Below are 20,283 nucleotides of genomic sequence, written 5' to 3' on the forward strand. Positions count from 1 at the left end.
CCCCCCCCCCCCCCCCCCCCCCCCGCCAATCCACACCCACCTATGGCAGCAAATGGGCAAAAGCAGGTAGCAAGGATCTAAAAGCTTGCTTTTTGTGTAGCTCTCAGGCAGTGATAAATAGTTCTGCTGCAGATTTGAGTGAGCAAACTCTGGACACAAATGGAGACTGCAACCCCATTTGGGGCTCCGTGAACTACCCCGTCATGTGGATGGCATATTTTGCCTGTCAGTTCTTTAACAAAATTACTGTGCAGTTTGTTTTCCGTTACCCAGAGGGATTGATGGCTGAGCCACTAGCTAAATAAGCTGTCTAGTTTTCACAAATAAACACTGCTTTACTTAGGTGACCGAGGGCTGCACTGCATTGGGTGTTAACCAGTCTGATGCCTTTAGAGGTGCCATCTTTCAGAAGTGATGTTAAACCAAGGTCCTGCTGTATGAATGGAAGTTGTTTTTCTTTATGTCCCTTATACAGTAAAAGCAGCATGAGGAAAAGCTTTTTCACGCAGCAAGCGGTTTGGTTCTGGAATGCACTGCCTGAGAGTGTGGTGGAGGCAGGTTCAATTGAGGCATTCAAAAGGGAATTAGAGTGTTGTTTGAAAAGGGAGTGTGTGCAGGGAGAAGGTGGGAATGGCACTAGGTGAATTACTCATTGAGAGAGCTGACACAGACATGATGGGCCGAATGGCGGCCTCCTGCACCTGTGACAATTCTGTGATTTTGTGATTCTATGATTACATAAATGTACTATATTGAAAGTTTCAGTGAGCCTGCTTCCTAGTCTCAGACATAAATTTAAATACTGTGATGTTCAAATATGTATTTCAGAACTCCCCACATTCACCCCTGTATGAACCTTCCTTTTGCAAAATAATTTGACATCAGAAAATGACTCCAAATTCGGCTTCAATGAGAGTGATGGTTCCATTGTGTGTAGTTTTTCCAATATGGTGTCCTGGCTTTGAAACTGTCAAACTTAAATGAACTTCACGTTCACTAACACTTACTATTCAATAAAGTCTCACCACATCAAATCAATCTTTCTGCCATCCCACCTTATGCACTGTTAAACCATGCCAGTATTTGTCTGCATCAGTCTAATGGTTCTCTTGCCTTCTCTTTTATTTTATTCATTCACGGGATGTGGGCTTTGCTGACTGGGACTTCTCTTGCCTTCTCTTGCTCTCCAGTGAAAGAAAATAAACTGAGGGAGCAGTTTACCTCACACAACTAGAAAGGCTCTATTAAGACTATAGTTTTAGTAGCAATGTATCCTTTGACTTGCACCATGTATATTGAAATAACTGTGCCTTAGATTCATAAAATCTTGCAGCACAGAAAGAGGCCATTCAGCCAAGGATGACTGTGTCAGCCCGTTGCAAGAGCTACCTAATTAGTCCTTGAGCTAAACAGAAAATGAGGCTATGTTGCCATTCCTGATTACTGTCCCATTCCCTACTGGAAAATGCATCTGTATAGATGTTTGGTGAGGACAAGACTGGGTCACTTATGAGGAGGAGAGAACATATGTTAATATCATTGAAGGGTACAGCATTTATTTTTTTTAGAAGCAAGGTTTACAAAAGGAGACAATTCAGACCTTTATGTTTGTACTGGCTCTTTTCTAGAGCAATCTGAAATAATTCTAATATTCTCCTAGTGCTGTATTTTCCTCTGCTTAAGTTGTTTATCCACTTCAACTTGTTGATAACTGAAGGTTAGATTTTTTTTCAGTCAGTTGCTATCTCTTGGTGAAGATAAATTCAGGCTGTTGCTGTGCAACAAGAGTAAGTGTTTCACATCTTGGGCTGAAGAACAAGATCTATAACATTTAACATTTCATAAGAACGCCACCAGACTTTCACACGGTAATTGGATTCAATCATTTATAGGATCTTAACATAGATGCAGTGTTCTTGACTAAAAAGACAGAATACCAAAAAGTGGTTGATAGAGTTCACTCTGAACAGGAGAGAGCAGGACTTCTACTCCAAAAAAAGATATGGGAGCTCTTACAGTACTAAATTTAGGGTTCTAAGCTAGTATCTAAATAAGCAAAACCTCAGATGATTATACTACTATAATCAGCACCATGACCAGGGATACATAAGACGTAACACCTCTATACCTATGTGTGTGTGTTTATGTTTTTGTGTATGTGATATTTTTGTATATAATATCTATATTATATATATGTATGTATGTACCGAAAATTACTTTTAAAGTGAGATCACAACTGTTATGCGGGTAGAAAAAAATACAAATTAAACATAGCAAGACCCTACAATAGTAACAAAATCACCAGTTAATTTGCTTTCACTGGCATTGGTTGAGGGTTAGAACACTGAGAACCCTCTCCTCTACTTTAAAGAGCTGTTTTTCATAGTCATTTGTTTTGTTGTGATGCCAGTTGTATGCATTCAACACTCATGACATCTTAACATTTTTACACCATTCCCATGATCAGTGATATGAGTCTAAAGAGAAATCATATTTATCTGATTTACACGTAATCCTGAATGTTCTGACAGCTCCTAATGGTACATTTGCTGACCTTGGACATGATGAGAGACTGAGTAAATTGAGTTCATACTCTCAGGTGTTTAGAAGAATGAGAGGTGATCTCATTAAAACATTCAAGATTCTCAAGGGGCTTGACAGGGTAGAAACTGAGAGGCTATTATTTCCTGTGGATAGAGAATCTAGAACACGAGGACACAATTTCAGACTAAGAAGCTGATCATTTAGGATGGCAATGAGGAGAAATTCCTCCACAAGCAACCTGCGTATCACACAAGTTCCAAGCAATGACCATCTCCAATAAGAAAGAATCTAACCATCACCTGTTGATATTCAGTGGCATTACCATCGATGAATCCCCCACTATCAACATCCTAGGAGATACCATTGACCAGAAACTGAGCTGAACCAGCCTTTTAAATACTGTGGCTACAAGAGCAGGTCAGAGGCTAGGAAATCTGCTGCAAGTAACTCACTCCCCAAAGCCTGTCCAGCAGCTGTCCACAAGACACAAGTCAGGAGTGTGATGGAATACTCCCCACTTGCTTGGATGAGTGCAGCTCCAACAAAGCCCAAAAAGTTTGACACCATCCAGGACAAAGCAGCTGCTTGATTGTCACCCCATCCACAAACATTCATTCCCTCCACCACTGACACAAGTGGGAACAGTGTGTACCATGTACAAGATGCACTGCAGCAACTCACCAAGCCTCCTTAGACATCACCTTCCAAACCCACTACCCTCTAGATTGGGACAAGGGCAGCAGACACACGGGAACACTACCACTTGGAAGTTCCCCTCCAAGCCACTCACCATCCTGACTTGGAACTATATCGCTGTTCCTTCATTGTTGCTAGGTCAAAATCCTGGAACTCCATCCCTAACAACACTGTGGGTGTATCTACAGCACATGGGCTGCCGCGATTGAAGAAGGCAATCGGGGATGGGTAATAAATGCTGGCCTAGCCAGTGACGCATGGACCCAGTGAGCGAATTTAGAAAAAACTCAAAGGATTATGAATCTTTGGAATTCTATACACCAGAGGATTGTGGAAGCTCCATTATTGAGTATTTTCAAAGCTGAGAGTTTTCGTCTCTCGAGAATTGAAGGATATGGAGAGCAGGCAGAAAAAATGGGGTTGAGGCAGGAGGTCAGCAATTATTGTATTGAAATGGTGGAGTAGGTCCAAGCAGCCATGCAGCCTACTCCTCCTCCTGTTTCTTATGTTCTTATGATATGCTTTATTTCTATGCTTTATGCTTTAAAATTACATACTAGAGGCAGCAAGAAAATGGACATTTTATGTCAAATTGACCGTGCTATGATGCCACATGTAGGAGGTAGAATTCACTCTGCAAATAGCCCCCATTCCCTAATAAATATGACTCCTACTGAACTTTCCCAGTCTCTACTAAGCAGACTGTCTTCAACTGATCCTTTTAGAAGCAGAAAAATGGAACAGCATGGAGTGAGCCACATAGATGACTTGCTAGGCACTGTTTAGAGTTGTGAAGTAATTCCTATTTGTAAAAGATAAGCTGCAGCATCCTAAACCCTTGCCCAGCTAGGTTTATGGTTAATAACATTCAAAATCTCACCCTAAGCACAGCCTTTGATCTTAACTTGCACTGGTTTGAATTATATTCAGTTTTAATCAACTCACTAGTTTGATTTCCCCAAATCTGATTTCTGATCATTATCTAGTAGTTAACTACTAGTTGAGAGGACAAGCGACTAGAAGTGCAGTGCTGGCTTTTGTTGGACCAATCACTCTCTGAATAGATGCACTTATTTAAACCTCCACAAATATCCAACATTTTCCACTTCCCCTAAGAACAAAGATTCTGGTGTAACCTTTGATCCATTTGCTGATAATTAGCATTCCATGTGATCTGCTGGATTGGTTTTGGTTGGAGAATTTTAGGTGTGAAGAATTTTTCAGTGTGATTTTCCCTCATGGACCCTATTGATGAACAATAAAAGATCATCTGGTCCATCAAACCTGTCCCATGCCAGGCTGGCTGGAGTATCATAACTAAACTCAGCCCCCTGCTCAACGCCTGCCATGTAATCTCCTGGGAGAGGTAAGAAAACAGACAAAATCCAGAGCTAATAGAGGTGAAAATACTCTGGAAAATTGCTCTTCAGTCTCCTCAAGTCATCAAAAACGGTCCAGCAAGTCATTTGGAATGCTAAATATTAGAATACCATTCAAGGTTTACACCAGGTTATTCATTTCTCTTATGAAATGGGTGAGAATGTTTGATGTTTCTGGAAGTTTGAATAAGTCTATCTGCTCAAACTCAAGCTTGATCAAAGGCTACTTCACCAAACACCACTCTCAACACCAAGAGCTAAGCAGGGTCGTTTTGCACAGCAACTTACAATACTTAGAGAGCTATTTCAATGCTGTGTTCTCTACAGAGGATCTGGGTCCTGTGAACAAGGCATGTAACTGTATGTCTCTTCAACTAGTCAGATTGAACAATCCTTACATAGGAACATTGGAAATAGGAGCAGGAGTAGGCCATTCGGCCCCTCAAGTCCACTCCACCATTCAACAAGGTCATGGCTGATCTTCGAGCTCAATGCCATTTTCCAGCTCTATCCCCATACCACTTGATACCTTTAATAACTAGAAATCCATCAAATTTTGTCTTGAACATACTCAATGATTGAGTTTCCACAGCTCTCTGGGGTAGAGAATTCCAAAGATTCACCACCCTTTGAGTGAAGAAATTCCTCCTCATCTCAGCCTTAAATGGCCTATCCTTTATTCTGCGACTGTCCCCTGGTTCTAGACCCCTAACCAGGGGAAGCACCCTTCCTGCATCTATCCTATCAAACTCTAAGAATTTTGTATGCTTCATCGAGATCAGTTCTCATTCTTCTAAACTCTAGGGAATATAGGCCTAATCTCTTCATAGGACAAGCCCAGCATCCCAGTCTGGTGAATCTTCATTGCATTCCCTCGCTTAGACCAAAACTCTACACAATATTCCAGGTGCGGTCTCAAGACTTCTTTTCTCCTATACTCAAATCTTCTTGCAATAGAGACCAAAGTACCATTTGCCTTCCTAATTGCTTACTGCACCTACATGTTAGTTTTCAGTGACTTGTCTGACCGAGAGCACAAAGAAGAAAGCAATCTAAAAGAAATTTGTTTCTCTTCCATATTTCTTGTTTCAATTCTGTTTTTTTTCAAAATGGACAAATGGCTGTACTGATAAAATGGCCACCACTGAACACATGATGTTAGATCTGGAAGTTTGAGCAGTTTAAAAATGGACAAAGGCTAATACATTAAACCCCTGGAATGCAACATTCTTTGCATTGTATAAACATTCTAGCCAAGCCAACACAAAGGATAGTAGACAAGAGTCTGCACCAGCCAGCTACAGAAGAAGGCAGAGCTATTTGTGCCTCCTCATCTCCAACATTGTGCTAATGGTTCTATAGTTACCTGCTCAAAACACAATGGGTTTTAACAAGGGGTCTCGTTAGCTGAATAGGTCGACCCAAAACCACCCTGTCACATGACTAAGACTTGAACTGTTTGAATTGCTTTAATTATACAGCGTTTGGGTTTATCTTCAGTCACTGTTTAACCTCAGAAGAGAACCAGGATTCCAGGCTAGCAGTCTGCCTCTGTCTACCATTTACCACCTAACAGGTAGCAACAGAAAGAGCTGCTCAGGTTTAAATTGCCTGGCCCTCGTCTACATTGTGTACTAGTAGAACATCTGAACTTTTATATCTGTGCCTATAATACCAATCCATCTCTGCATGCCTTCTCCCATCATGGAAGTCATCACTTTTGGAAAAGCGTATCACCCTGTAACAGTTTCAGCCTGCTAACTTCTGAAGGCATACGCCATTAGACTTTTTGACTCTGGACTCAAGTGAAAGCATAATTCTTATTTTTCTCTGTGACTTTGGCCCTGAACCCCTTCCTTTCCCTTATCCTTCTTTTCTTGTATGAATGCAAAAAAGGGACAGACGTTGCAAAACCCCTTCCCGCGTTTTGTGTGTGTGTAAAATAAACCAACCTTCTTATTTTACCTTGTCTCATGTTTGCTGTGGGGTTATTAATAGAGGATTGGATCACTCCAAAACTGAAGGGTTGGGACAAATACACCACCACTTATAAAGGGAGATATCAGAAATCAAAGACACCTTAATCATGATGTAGAATCTGTTTGGGTGAAGATAAGAAACACCAAGGTGCAGAAAACATTGGTGGGGGTTACATATAGGCCCCCAAACAGTAACGGAGATGTAAGGAAAGGCATTAAACAGGAAATTAGAGGCGCATACAATAAGGGTTTTTTTACTAATACTGATTTCCTTCAATTCCTCCTTCTCACTAGACCCTTGGTTCCCTAACATTTCTGGGAAATTATTTGTGTCCTCTTTTGTGAAGACGGAACCAAAATATGTGTTCAATTCTGCCATTTCTTTGTTCCCCATTATAATTTCCCTGTTTCTGACTGTAAGGGATCTACAATTGTCTTTGCTAAACTGTAATCATGGGTGACTTTAATCTACATATAGATTGGACAAACAAAACCAGCAATAACATTGTGGAGGAAGATTTCCTGGAATGTGTACATGATGGTTTTTTAGACCAGTGAGGTGAGGAACCAACCAGAGAGCAGGCTATCCCAGACTGCATATTGGGCAATGAGAAAGGATTGATTAACAATCTTGTTGTGCAGGGTCCCTTGGGGAAGAGCAACATAAAATGATAGAATTGTGCATTAGAAGGAGAATGAAGAAGTTGAACCCGAAACCAAGGTCCTGAATCTAAATAAAGGGAACTATAAGGGTATGAGGTACACGTTGGCAATGATGGAATGGGGGACCTTACTAAAAGGGTTGAAGGTAGATAGGCAGTGGCTAATATTTAAGAAACATGAATTACAACAATTTAAGCATGAATTACAACAATTATTCATTCCTGTCTGGCGTAAAAATAAAACAGGAAAGGTGGCTCAACCATGGATTACAAAAGAAATTAGGGATAGTATTAGATCCAAAGAGGAGACATATAAAATTGCCAGAAAAAACAGCAAGCCTGAGGACTGGGAGCAGTTTAGAATTCAGCAAAAGTGGACAAAAATATTGATCAAGAAGGGGAAAATGGAGTATGAGAGTAAACTTGCAGGGATCATAAAAACTGACTGTAAAAGCTTTTATAAATATGTGAAGAGGAAAAAATTAGCAAAGACAATTGTAGATCCCTTACAGCCAGAAACGGGGGAAATTATAATGGGGAACAAAGAAACGGCAGAATTGAACACATATTTTGGTTCCGTCTTCACAAAAGAGGACACAAATAATTTCCCAGAAATGTTAGGGAACCAAGGGTCTAGTGAGAAGGAGGAATTGAAGAAAATCAGTATTAGTAAAAAAAAAAATGGTGCTAGAGAAATTAATGGGGTTAAAGGCTGAAAAATCCCCAGGGCCTGATAATCTATATCCCAGAGTACTAAAGGAAGTGGCCCTGGAAATATTGGATGCATTTAGCGGTCATCTTCCAAAATTCTATAGACTCTGGAACAGTTCCTACAGATTGGAGAGTGGCAAATGAAACTCCCACTATTTAAAAAAGGAGGGAGAGAAAAAATAGAGAATTACAGACCAGTTAGCCTAGCATCAGTAGTGGGGAAAATGCTGGAGTCTATTATAAAAGACATGGTAACGGAACACTTGGAAAGCATTAATGGAATTAGACAAAATCAGCATGGGTTTATGAAATGGAAATCATGTTTAACCAATCTACTGAAGTTTTTTTGAGGATGTAACTCGTAGAATAGATAAGGGAGAACCAGTGATGTGGTGTACTTGGATTTCAAGAAGGCTTTTGATAAGGTCCCACATAAGAGGCTAGTGGGCAAAATTAAAGCACATGGGATCAGGGGTCATACTCTGACATGGATTGAGAATTGGTTGACAAACCGGAAACATTGTGGGGGAATAAATGGTGGTCATTTTTCTGATGGCAGGTGGTGATTAGTGATGTACCGCAGGTATCAGTGCTTGGGCCCCAGCTATTCATGATATATATAAATGACTTGAATGAGGAAACCAAATGCAATATTTCCAAGTTTGCTGATGACACAAAACTGGGCGGGGTTGTGAGGAGGATGCAAGGAGGCTTCAGGGCAATTTAGACAAGTTGTATGTGTGGGCAAACACATGGCAGAATGTTGTTATACACTTCGGTGTGGAAAACACAAAGGCAGAATATTATTTAAATGGTGATATATTGGGAAATGTGGATGTACAAAGGGATCTGGGTGTCCTTGTACACCAGTCAGTTAAAGTAAACAGGCAGGTGCAGCAAACAATTAGGAAGGCAAATGGTATATTGGCCTTCATTGCAAAAGGATTTGAGTTCAGAAACTAGGATGTCTTACTGCAGTTATACAAGGCCTTGGTGTGACCATACCTGGAGTATTGCGTGCAGTTTTGGTCTCCTTACCTAAGAAAGGATGTCCTTGCCATAGAGGGAGTGCAGCTCACTAGGCTGATACCGGGGATGGCAGAACTGTTGTATGAGGAGAGATTGGTTCGACTGGGCCTGTATTCACTAGAGTTCAGAAGAATGAGAGGGGATCTGTTTGAAAATTCTAACAGGGTTAGACAGACTAGATTCAGAGCAGATGTTTCCCCTCAGTGGGGAGTCTAGAACCAGGGCCAATGTCTCAGGATATGGGGCAAGCCATTTAGGACTGAGATGAGGAAAAATTTCTTCATTGAGGGTGGTCAACCTGTGGAATTCTCTACCACAGAAGGCTGTGGAGGCCGGGTCACTGAGTATATTCAAGAAAGAAATTGATAATTTTTTGGATATTAAGGGCATTAAGGGGTATGGAGAGAAAGCAGGAATATGGCATTGAGATAGAGGATCAGCCATGACCAGAGCTGTTAAAAATTATACCCCCTCCTTTCCGTAATAGACTTATAAACAAGGACATGCAAGTCCCTTTGGATATCAACACTTCACAATCTTTCACCATTTATGAAATACTCGGCATTTCTGTTTTTCCTACCAAAGTGGATAACTTCACATTTTCCCACATTATATTCCATCTGCCATGTTCTTGCCCGCTCACTTAGCTTGTCTAAATCCCCTTGAACCCTATTTGCATCCTCCTCACAACTCTTATTCTCGCCTAGTTTTTTGTCACCAGCAAACTTGGAAATATTACATTTGGTCCCCACATCCAAATCATTGTTATAGATTGTAAATAGCTGGAGCCTAAGCACTGATCCTTGTGGAACCCTACTAGTCACAGCCTGCTAACTTGAGAATTACCTATTTATTCTTACTCTCTGTTTTTTGTCTGTTAACCGATTTTCAGTCCTTGCCAGTATATTACCCCCAATCCCATGTGCTCTAATTTTGCTTACTAACCCCTGACATGGGACCTTATCAAAAACCTTCTGAAAGTGCAAATACAGGACATCCACTGGTTCCCCCTTACTTATTCTGCTAGTTACATCCTTGAACAGCTAACAGTTAAATCCATGTCGACTGTGCCCAACCCTACCATTATTTTCTAAGTGTCCAATTATCACATCCTTTATAATAGATTCTAGCATTTTCCTACTACTGATGTCAGGCTAACAAGTCTGTTGTTCCCTGTTTTTCTCTCTCACTCCCTCCTTTCTAAGAATAGTGGAGTTACATTTACTACTTTCCAATCTGCAGGAGTCATTCCAGAACCTATAGAATGTTGGAAGGTGACCACCAATGCATCCACTATCTCTGCAGCCACCTCTTTCAACACTCTGGGATGTGGATCATCAGGTCCAAGGGATTTATCAACTTTCAGTCCCATTAATTTCTCCAGTACTATTTTTTTTTACTAATTTGTAAATTTTAAAGATTTGTTTAGTTTCTCCTTATTCCCCATTATAAATTCTCCTGTCCCTAACTGTAGTGGGCCCACGTTGCACACTTGCCTTTGTTAATCTTTTCCTTTTTACATACCTAAAGAAGCTTTTACAGTCCATTTTCATGTTTCTCGCTAGTTTACTTTCATACCCTGTTTTCTCTTTCTTTATCAGTTTCCTGGTCCTCCTTCACTGAATTCTAAAATGCTCCCAATCCTCACGCTTACTACTTTTTTTGGCAATTTTATAAATCTCTTCCTTTGATCTAATACAATCTTTAACTTCCCTTTGTTAGCCATGGTTGGATCATTTTTTCTGTTGAGTTTTTGTGCCTCTAAAGAATATAAATTTGTTATCATGTAATTCTTTAAATGTTAGCCATTGTCTATCTACCGTCATACCTTTCGATGTCACTTTCCAATCTACACAGCCAATTTGCCCCTCATACTATCGTAATTTCCTTTCTTTAGATTTATGACCCTAGTTTTGGATTGAAAGCTATACCACTTTCAAACTTAGTGCAAAATTCTATCATACTATTGTCACTCTTCCCTGGAGGCTCCTTCACAACGATTAATTCACCCTTTCTCATTGCACAATACTCGATCTAACATAGCCTGTTGGTGCCTCAACACAATGTTCTAGAATACCATCTCATATACATTCCAGGAATTCGTCCTCCACAGCATTAGTGTTAATTAGATTTACTCAGTCTATATATATATATATAGATTGATGCCCCCCACTATTATTGTATTACCCTTGTTACATACATTTCTAATTTCCTGATTTATACTGTGTCCTATGTTAGCACTACTGTTTGTTGGCCTATTAAACACCTCCTCCTGATGTTTGCTGCCCCTTGCTGTTTCTTAACTCCATCTAAACTGATTTTACATCTTGATCTTCTAATCTAAGATCCTCTCTTACTAATCTATTGATCTCATCCTTTAGTAACAGCATCAATCCATCTCCTTTACCTTTTTGCCTTTTCTTCCTAAGTGTTGAATACCCTTGAACATTTAGTTCTCAGCCCTGGCCACCCTGCAGCCACATCTCTGTAATGGTAATTGGATCATACCTGTTTACTTGCATTTGTGCTGCCAATTCATCGGTCTTGTTGCAAATCTTGGTTTAAACATGGACAAAAGAGTGGAACTCCCGAAGTGAGATGAGTGTGACTGCCTTTGACATTTGACCAAGTGTGGCATCAAGGAACCCTAGCAGACCTGGTGTCAATGGAAATCAGGGGGAAAACTCTCCACTGGTTGGAGTCATACCTAGCAGAAAGGAAGATGGTTGTGATTGTTGGAGGTCAGTCATCTCAGCTCCAGGACATCAGTGCAGGAGTTCTTCAGGGCAACCATCTTCAGCTGCTTCATCAACAACCTTCCTTCCATCATAAGGTCAGAAGTGGGAATGTTCGCTGATGATTGCACAAGAATCAGCACCATTTGCAACTCTTCAGATACTGAAGCAGTCCATGTCCAAATGCAGCAAGACCTGGACAACATCCAGGCTTGTACTGACAAGTAGCAAGTAACATTCGTGCCACACAAGTGCCAGGCAATGACCATCTCCAACAGGAGAGAATCTAACCGTCACCCCTTGACATTCAATGGCATTACCATTGCTGAATCCCCCACTATCAACATCCCGGGGGTTACCATTGACCAGAAACTGAACTGGACTAGCCATTTAAATTTGGCTACAAGAGCAGGTCAGAAGCTAGGAATCCTGTGGCGAGTAAGTCACCTCCTGATTCCCCAAAGCCTGTTCACAATCTAGAAGGTACAAGTCAGGAGTGTAATGGAATACCCTCCCTTTGCCTGGGTGAGTACAGCTCCAACAACACTCAAGAAGCTGGACACCATCCAGGACAAAGCAGCCAGCTTGATTGACACCCCATCCACAAACATTCACTCCCTCCACCACCAAAGCACAGTGGCAACAGTATGCACCATCTACAAGATGCATTGCAGAAACACACCAATGCTCCTTAGACAGCATCTTCCAAACTCATGACCACTGCCATCTAGAAGGACAAGAGCAGAAGATACATGGGAACACCACCACCTGGAAGTTCCCCTCCAAGTCACTCACCATCCTGGCTTGGAAATATATCGCCGTTCCTTCACTGTCGCTGGATCAAAATCCTGGAACTCCATCCTTAATGGCACTATGGGTGTACCTTCACCACAGGGACGGTAGCGGTTGAAGAAGGCAGCTCAGCACCACCTTCTCAAGGGCAATCGGGGATGGACAATAAGTGCTGTGTGTATTCAAATAGCATTCTTTTAATTCTCTCCCTATTACTTTTGCAATCCCTAGTCTTATCTGCTTGTGCACCCTTACGTTTGTGCACTCTGTCCCTTCCTGCCACACTCAGATTATCAATTCCCTTGTTGCTACCTTGCTCTTTTGCCTTGTCCTCTCTCTTTAATGTGTCACATCTTGCCTCACTTGATCCATCACCCCCAATATTTAGTTTAAAGCCCTGTCTACTGCCTTCATTATACAACTTGCAGGAACACTGATCTGATCTGAGAACATGGCTTAGGTGAAGACCATCCTAATGGTACAGCCTCCAATTTCTCCAGTACTAATGCCAGTGCCCCATGAATCAAAACCCATTTTCTCCCATGTCAATCTTTGAGCCACTCATTTAACTCTCTAATCTTACTAAGCCTAAGCCTCTAAGTTAGACTCGTTTATTTGGTGTAAAATCATATACAGAAAGCAAAATAAAGAAAGGGAAACAAAGATGAGATTGAGAGAGATAAAAAAGACAAAGAAAAAGTTTTTTTAAAAGATCTCCAACCATAATTAAAATCTGAAGGTGTGACACTCCCCACTTATAAAAGTAAATTTCTGTGCCGGAGAGGTTGGTTGGCAGTAATTATGCCATTAAAAGCTCACTTACAGTAGGATAAGCCAAACCTTTTCTGGTATGTTTAGTAGTAAATAGAGGGTCAATACCGCAATTTCTTGATTTTACACATTTACCTGTGTGTGCACAAATGCTGGAAGCTGCTGTCCAATTTACTCCTTAATAATGGTGAATGCTGATGGTCTCAAATTTATTCCTGTGACAAAATGCAGGCCACTATCACTGTTAAATGAGTTGTTGAGGTACATAGTGACATCTATGTTGTGTCCCATTTACCTAGTTTTCCTATGGAAGAGTCAATGACTCTGAAGGAAGCCACCAGAAAGAGAACTAGACAGGTTGATGAGTTTCAAATAATGTTCAAAGAAATGTAGTTTGTTTGAGGAAGGAGCATAGGTTGAATGAGTTTGTGGGACGGTGCATATGACAACTACACCAGTACAGTGTGAAAGACTGACAGAGAACAACCAGGTACTATTACAACCAGAGTATTCAACTCATTGGGTCATTGAAACTGATGAAAGCCAGGCCGTTACCTGCAGAGTGTCTCACACGCAGTTGGTAATCTTTTTTCATTCATTGGATGTGGGCATCCAATGCGACATCCCAATTTGAATTGTTCAGAGGTCATTTAAGAGTTGTGGGTCTGGAGTCACATGTAGGCCAGACCAGGTAAGGACAGCAGATTGCGTTCCCTAAAGGGGCATTAGTGAACCAGATGGGTTTTTACACCAATTGACAATGGTTTCATGGTCATCATTAGACTTTTAATTCCAGATTTTTTATTGACGTACCATGGCAGGATTTGAACCTGGGTCCCTGGATTACTAGTCCAGTGACAATACCACTACGCCATTGCCTCCCCTTGAATGAATTGTGATGAAGGGAGAGCCAAATATTAGCATACCAATCAAAGAATTTACTCCTCAAAGATCCACAATCTAGCTTTAATTGTGCATTTACAGATTTGTGTGGCCAGGCCCTTCACCATCAGGAGAAACAGCGTTGTCAGTGCTGAGGATAAGATTTAGTGTCTGCAGAAAAATGGTTAGCACAGTCTCAACAGATGTTACATCTTTTATTTATTTTTGACCTTCATCTTTAATTCATGTCACGCATCTTTCAAAATATGTCAACTGTTTCTCTACATAAGTAATCTTTAAGCCTTATGGAAAAACATAACTGGGCATTAAAAAGATACCTTGAGTTGATATCAATGTCAAAATGATATTACTATATACTAGAGGTTATCTTTCCTTAATGTGAATACATTTTTAAAAATTATGAAAGTGTTACTACTTATTATGAAACTGCCTAATTGAGCCGTGGTGGTTGGGTCAGTTTAAACATAAAGGAAACGAATAGTTTTTTTTTATTCTCAGGATATAAGCATCACCATCAGCAGTGGCATTTATTGCCCACCTCTAATTCTCCCAAGAAGGTGGCAGTGCACCTCTGTAATCCACATTGTTATGACGTGGCATATGATATGTGCCGGGCGGACCAAATCCACAAGGGAAACTTAATCATGCTATCACAACAATTTTGCAATTTGTATTTATTATGAGAAGGTGTGTGCACTGAATTCAGAAGTAATGAGTCCACTAAGATTTCAAGCATATGCATAAGATTTCAATTACTTACTACTATAACAAATCCTAAAATTCCTAATTGACCCTAATCCCAGTTACACACCCCCTTTAAGGTAACAGTTCAAAATAGATTTGAGATTTAAAATAAATCCAGCAAGTTAACACAGTACCCACTTGACAGTGGAATTCCAGATCTCCAACTTCAGTTACTTTACATAGCAGACTTATGCACAAATGGCTGGAGGCTTTTTGAAGTCTGTTTAACACCTTCCTGTTACATCTTACATGGCCTTCTCCTCACATTGCCTTTCATTCTCCTTTATATATGTTTCTCTCTCTCCAGTATGTAAATTCTATTGCTCCATATGTCTTTGAAACTGTATCTTCCTCATAATATAAAAACTTTCATGTTGCCAATATTGTCAGTAACCTTTGGAGAAAAATAAGCATACTCCTTAGCTTTGCTTATCTGGCTACTTGTAAACAGACTAAGATCCCTTTGAAATCCAAACAATCCCTTCATTTATCTAAAATGCAAATTCCCTTCACACCTTACATGCTAAGCCAGCATCCGTGTTTACTCATTAGCATTTCAAGCACATTCCTACACCTAGCTTCTTTTGATGATCACAGAATCACACAGTGCAGAAGAGGCTCTTTAGCCCATCGAGTCTGTACCGACACATGAGAAACACCTGACCTACCTACCTAATCCCATTTACCATGATTTCAAGCTTAGTCTATTTGACTCCAAACGTAATTAAATCAAACAGACAGAACCACCTATACTTAACCCCTTAAACTTACTTCACAATAAACCAGAAAAATATTAGGATAATTATTATACTTTCATCACAACATGATGAATGTGCCTCCACAGTGCTGTTATAAAGGGAGTTCCAGGATGTTAATTCAGTGTCTATGAAGGAACAGGATACAAATCTAACAGCCTGGTGTGCGACTTGAAAGGAGAACTTGGAATTTATAGTGCCTGCTGTCTTTGGACTGATTAGGGGTTTGAGGGGAGCTTTCAAAGAAGCCTTCGCGAATTGCTGCAGTGCATCATGTAAATAGTAGACACTGCAGTCATGGTGACGCCAATGGTGATGATGAAGTAATTGGATGTTGGAAGGTTTTGGATGGTGTGTTGTTCTAGTGGACTGCCTTCCCCTGAGTGGTGTTGAGCTTCTTACATGGTTGCAGATGGACCCATCCAGGCAAGTGGAGAGTATTCCATTATACTTCTGACTTGTGCCTTGTAGGTGGTGAAGCGTCAAGAGGTGAGCCACTTGTCTCTGACCTGTTTTGGTAGCCACAGCATTTTTGCAGCTGGTCCAACTGAGTTTCTGATCAGAGGGACATCACAACAAAATCCACACTTGAACCAAGTTTATATTTTAAGAAATAATGTAAATGTACAAAATTGTAGTTGATCCCTGATGAGACTGTCTGCAAAACGCATCAAAGAGCATCAAAACCTCTGAGTTTTTTTGCGTATGAAGCAGATTAAATTCTCAACAGGTTGGCTCTCACCAACAGCAAACACAGTAATTCATAGAATCTAGTATCATCGAGCAGTGAGAGGATGAAGGAAGGCAGACTGGGTAACATCCTCTCAGGAAGTCACACAGTCCCAGTGATCACTCCTGTATTACTGCTGTTCAGAATTTGAATACATTGAATTCCTGTGACAGGATATTTCTGTCTCATGATCTAGTGGCATTGATAGCTTCTTACGCAGTCTAATGATTACGAGGTGCTGTAAGCTTCATGGATGAAGTACTGTACGAGGACCCAATCATACTGCTAGCCAGAACTGGAGGTTCATTAAATTATCAGAGTTTTAGGTTGATGTCAGCTTGCAGATTGATGCTCACAGAGTAAGAAAGCAGAACTGAAAAGTCTTCATGTGTAACCATATTTACCTGAATATCTGGTGCCTGTTATATTTTCTTGCAGCTTTGTTTTTCCCCAAGTACATGTCAATTGTGTGTGCACCAAATTCAGGACAATTGGTGTTAATTTTCTTGTGTTTGAATTTCAGGGTGGTTGGTGGTTTTGAGACCTTGACGGCCATGGAGAATGTGGAGAGTGATGTGAAGACTGACATGCCAAAGGTAAACCTATTCTAAAGACAGCACAGCCTTTGAGGCCATAGGCCAGATTTTGCCAAGCTGGAACAGAGGCAGGCAGGTAAAAAAAGAAATGGCCATGACCTCGCACGGCCAGAAATCCCATCTCCATTTCTGCTCTCCCCAGTCTTCCCGAGGGCAAGTTATGGAGGTGGGAAGAGTTTAAAAAGGTAAGTGAGAATGCTTTTCAAAGTTTAAAGTTGCAGAAGCCCGTTACAAGTCAGGGGGAGAGTCAGATTAAGAACCTTGCCAGTTCAGGTAATCTTCAGCCTCCTGGCATCATTTGGACATCAGAGCAGTGGGCACGGCTGTTTGGACTCCATCTGAGCATGAAGGCTGCAAATGAAAATTGGTGCTGCACCTTCAGACATGGAGGCCATTGGAGATGAGCGGTAGCCTGCGCAAGAATACAAAGCACCAGCCATCAGGAGGCCTAAGGAGAGGAACAAGGAGCACATGATCTATGGGCAGAGGCACAGAGACCTCTAGATGACTGAGAACCAGTGGCAAAAGAGACTGTGATTCTCTAGGCAAATGGTCACAGACATCTGTACCCTTGACAGTAGCACACCTCTGCACCATCTTGCACATTGGTACAGTGCCAAGGTGACAGATGCCCTCTTTAACAATGCTGGACAACACACCAGATTCATAACTGATGGGGTATTGCAGGCTTAGGTCACTGGCTCCAGTACTTAGACCAGTCAGGTGATGCCATGAATTGGTCTTGGTTGTTGTGATGATTGTCACGATCTCCATAACTTGGCCCTTGGATCTTGAAGAATGGTGACCCCTGAAAGGGCACAACTCATCACAGGAGGAGAGAGAGAGAGAGGAGGAGGAATTAGAGGCAGAGAGTGATGATGCTGCACACAGGGAGTGCTCCTGCATGACAAGGTGGCCTTCTTCTATCACCCTCCAGGAAGAGGACCTTGCTACTCTCCCTCATGAATGCCAGGCCTCCAGCTCCCCTGTGAGACCTTGCTTTTCTGTGATGCTGTAGTAGGCTTTGGCTCAAACTCTCTCAGAATAACCAGCAACCTCAGTGATAGCTGCCTTGGGCATCTGTAATCCGCTTCCATTCCTGTCTCCACAGCTTTAATATGGCAGGAAACCCACTTCTATACCAATTAAAGGCTCAGCCCCAGGAAAATCCCAAACTCAGTCAGTTGCAGGTTTCTGACATAAAAACAGACCCAACTCCTGTTTCCCATCTCCTTGGGGAAAAATCCAGGCCCATATTTCTGTTTTTACCTTTTCTATCACATTATAATGAACAGCCAGAGATTGAACTACAATATTTCAATTGATGTAGCTGTGTTTAGAATTTCCTTCCAAGTTTCTATAATACCAACTTTTTTATAATTATTCACCCTTCTATTTCCTGTATTATGCGGCAATGCTCTGCCAATGCCATCATGTAAAAAGATAACCTCATCCATGGTTAGTGTGTCCACAGATGTAACTGTCTCCTGTCCCTTCACCCTCCTGGTTAATCCTCTCACCTATTTTGACTGTATGGGGGCTTGGTGACTTTTTCTTTCCTTTCTGAAATTGAAGGTCTGATGTAACCTGATTAGAAGCACCTTTTAGAAGCCAACATCAACAATTTGCATTTTTATGAACAAGAAGCAGGAGTAGGCCATTTGGCCCCTTGACTCTGTTCCACCATTTAACAAGATCATGGCTGGTCTGATAGTAACCTCAAATCTGCTTCCCGCCTACCCCTGATAACCTATCACCTCCTTGCTTACTAAGAATCTATCCACCTCTGCCTCAAAAACATTCAAAGTCTCTGCTTCCCCTCCCTTTTCAGAAAGAGAGTTCCAAAGACTCATGACCCTCAGAGAAAAAATTTCGCCTAATTTCTGTTTTAAATGGGCGACCCCTAGTTCTAGATTTTCCTATAAGAGGAAACATCCTCTCCATATCAACCCTGTCAGTCCCCTCAGGATCTTATATGTTTGAATCAAATCGCCTCTTACTCTTCTAAACCCCAGTGGGTACAAACCCAGCCTGTCCAATTTTTACTCATAAGACAACACTCCTATTTCAGGTATTAGTCTGGTAAACTTTCTCTGAACTGCTTACAACGCACATGCATCCTTCCTTAAATGAGGTGACCAATATTGTACATAATACTCCAGATGTGGCCTCACTAGTACTTGTATAACTGAAGCATAACCTCCCTATTTTTGTATTCAGTTTTCCCTCACAATAAATGATAACATTCTGTTTGCTTTCCTAATTACTTGCTGTACCTGCACACTAGCCTTTTGCAATTCATACACTAAGGCATTCAAATCCCTCTGCACCTTAGAGCTTTGCAATCTCTCACCATTTAGATAATGTTCCTCTCTTTTATTCTTCCTGCCAAAATGGGACAATTTCATATTTTCCCACATTGTACTCCATTTGCCAGGTCTTTGCCCACTCACTTAACCTATCTATATCTTTTTGTAGCCTCTTTATGTCCTCTTCACAACTTACTTTCCTACCTATCTTTGTGTCATCAGCAAATTTGGCAACCAACCCATCCATCCCTTCATCCAAGTCATTTATATAAATTGTAAACATTTGAGGTCCCAGCACTGATCCCTGTGGCACACCACTCGTTACATCTTGCCAACCTGAAAAAGACTAATTTTTGCCTGCTCTCTGCTTCCTGTTAGCCAGCCAACCTTCTCTCCATGCCAATATGTTACCTCCATCCCATGAGCTTATTTTGTAGTTTCTTTCACATCAGAAAATGCTCCAAGGCATTTCACATGTATATAATCGGAAACAAAAGTCATATATCTGGAGCTCTAAGTCCATCAGAATTCATTTCTAAGAATTGCAAACTGTAGCACAACATATTTATGAAAATACATTTAAGCACTAAGTCTTTGTGAATGCAGCTTACCCCTGTGTTATTGCATTGAGCTACTTGGGTGCAACTCACCCTTAATGGGAGGCTTGAACCCTGTATAACTAGCCTGAATTATTTGTCAGCAAAAGTATTATGATCTCGTTTTATTGCAAATGGATTTTGTGATATTTCCCATCAACAGTCTCGTGTGTTGCAGATGTTTGAAGTGTGAAGGTCACCCATACCAATTGCGAGGAGCTGAATCCTTAAGGAGTTGGGTTAACATAGGATAACTGTTAGGATTCCTGTCAGTTCATAAAATGAAAGAAAACTTGTGCAGTTCTCCTTATGCATCATTATACTTAACACTCAAATGAGCAACAGCACTAAA

General features: G+C 41.0%; 1 protein-coding gene across 1 annotated transcript in view; it reads left to right on the plus strand.

Moving 5' to 3' along the window:
* ppil2 (peptidylprolyl isomerase (cyclophilin)-like 2) overlaps positions 1-20,283 on the plus strand; it is a 415,520-nt gene that overhangs the window by 387,029 nt on the left and 8,208 nt on the right. The window contains exon 17 of the mRNA XM_041202829.1: positions 16,954-17,026. Coding sequence (XP_041058763.1) covers positions 16,954-17,026 — 73 coding nt within the window. The remainder of the gene's footprint in view (positions 1-16,953; positions 17,027-20,283) is intronic.

Source organism: Carcharodon carcharias, chromosome 13, assembly GCF_017639515.1.
Source record: "Carcharodon carcharias isolate sCarCar2 chromosome 13, sCarCar2.pri, whole genome shotgun sequence".
In the NCBI taxonomy this organism is placed as follows: Eukaryota; Metazoa; Chordata; class Chondrichthyes; order Lamniformes; family Lamnidae; genus Carcharodon; species Carcharodon carcharias.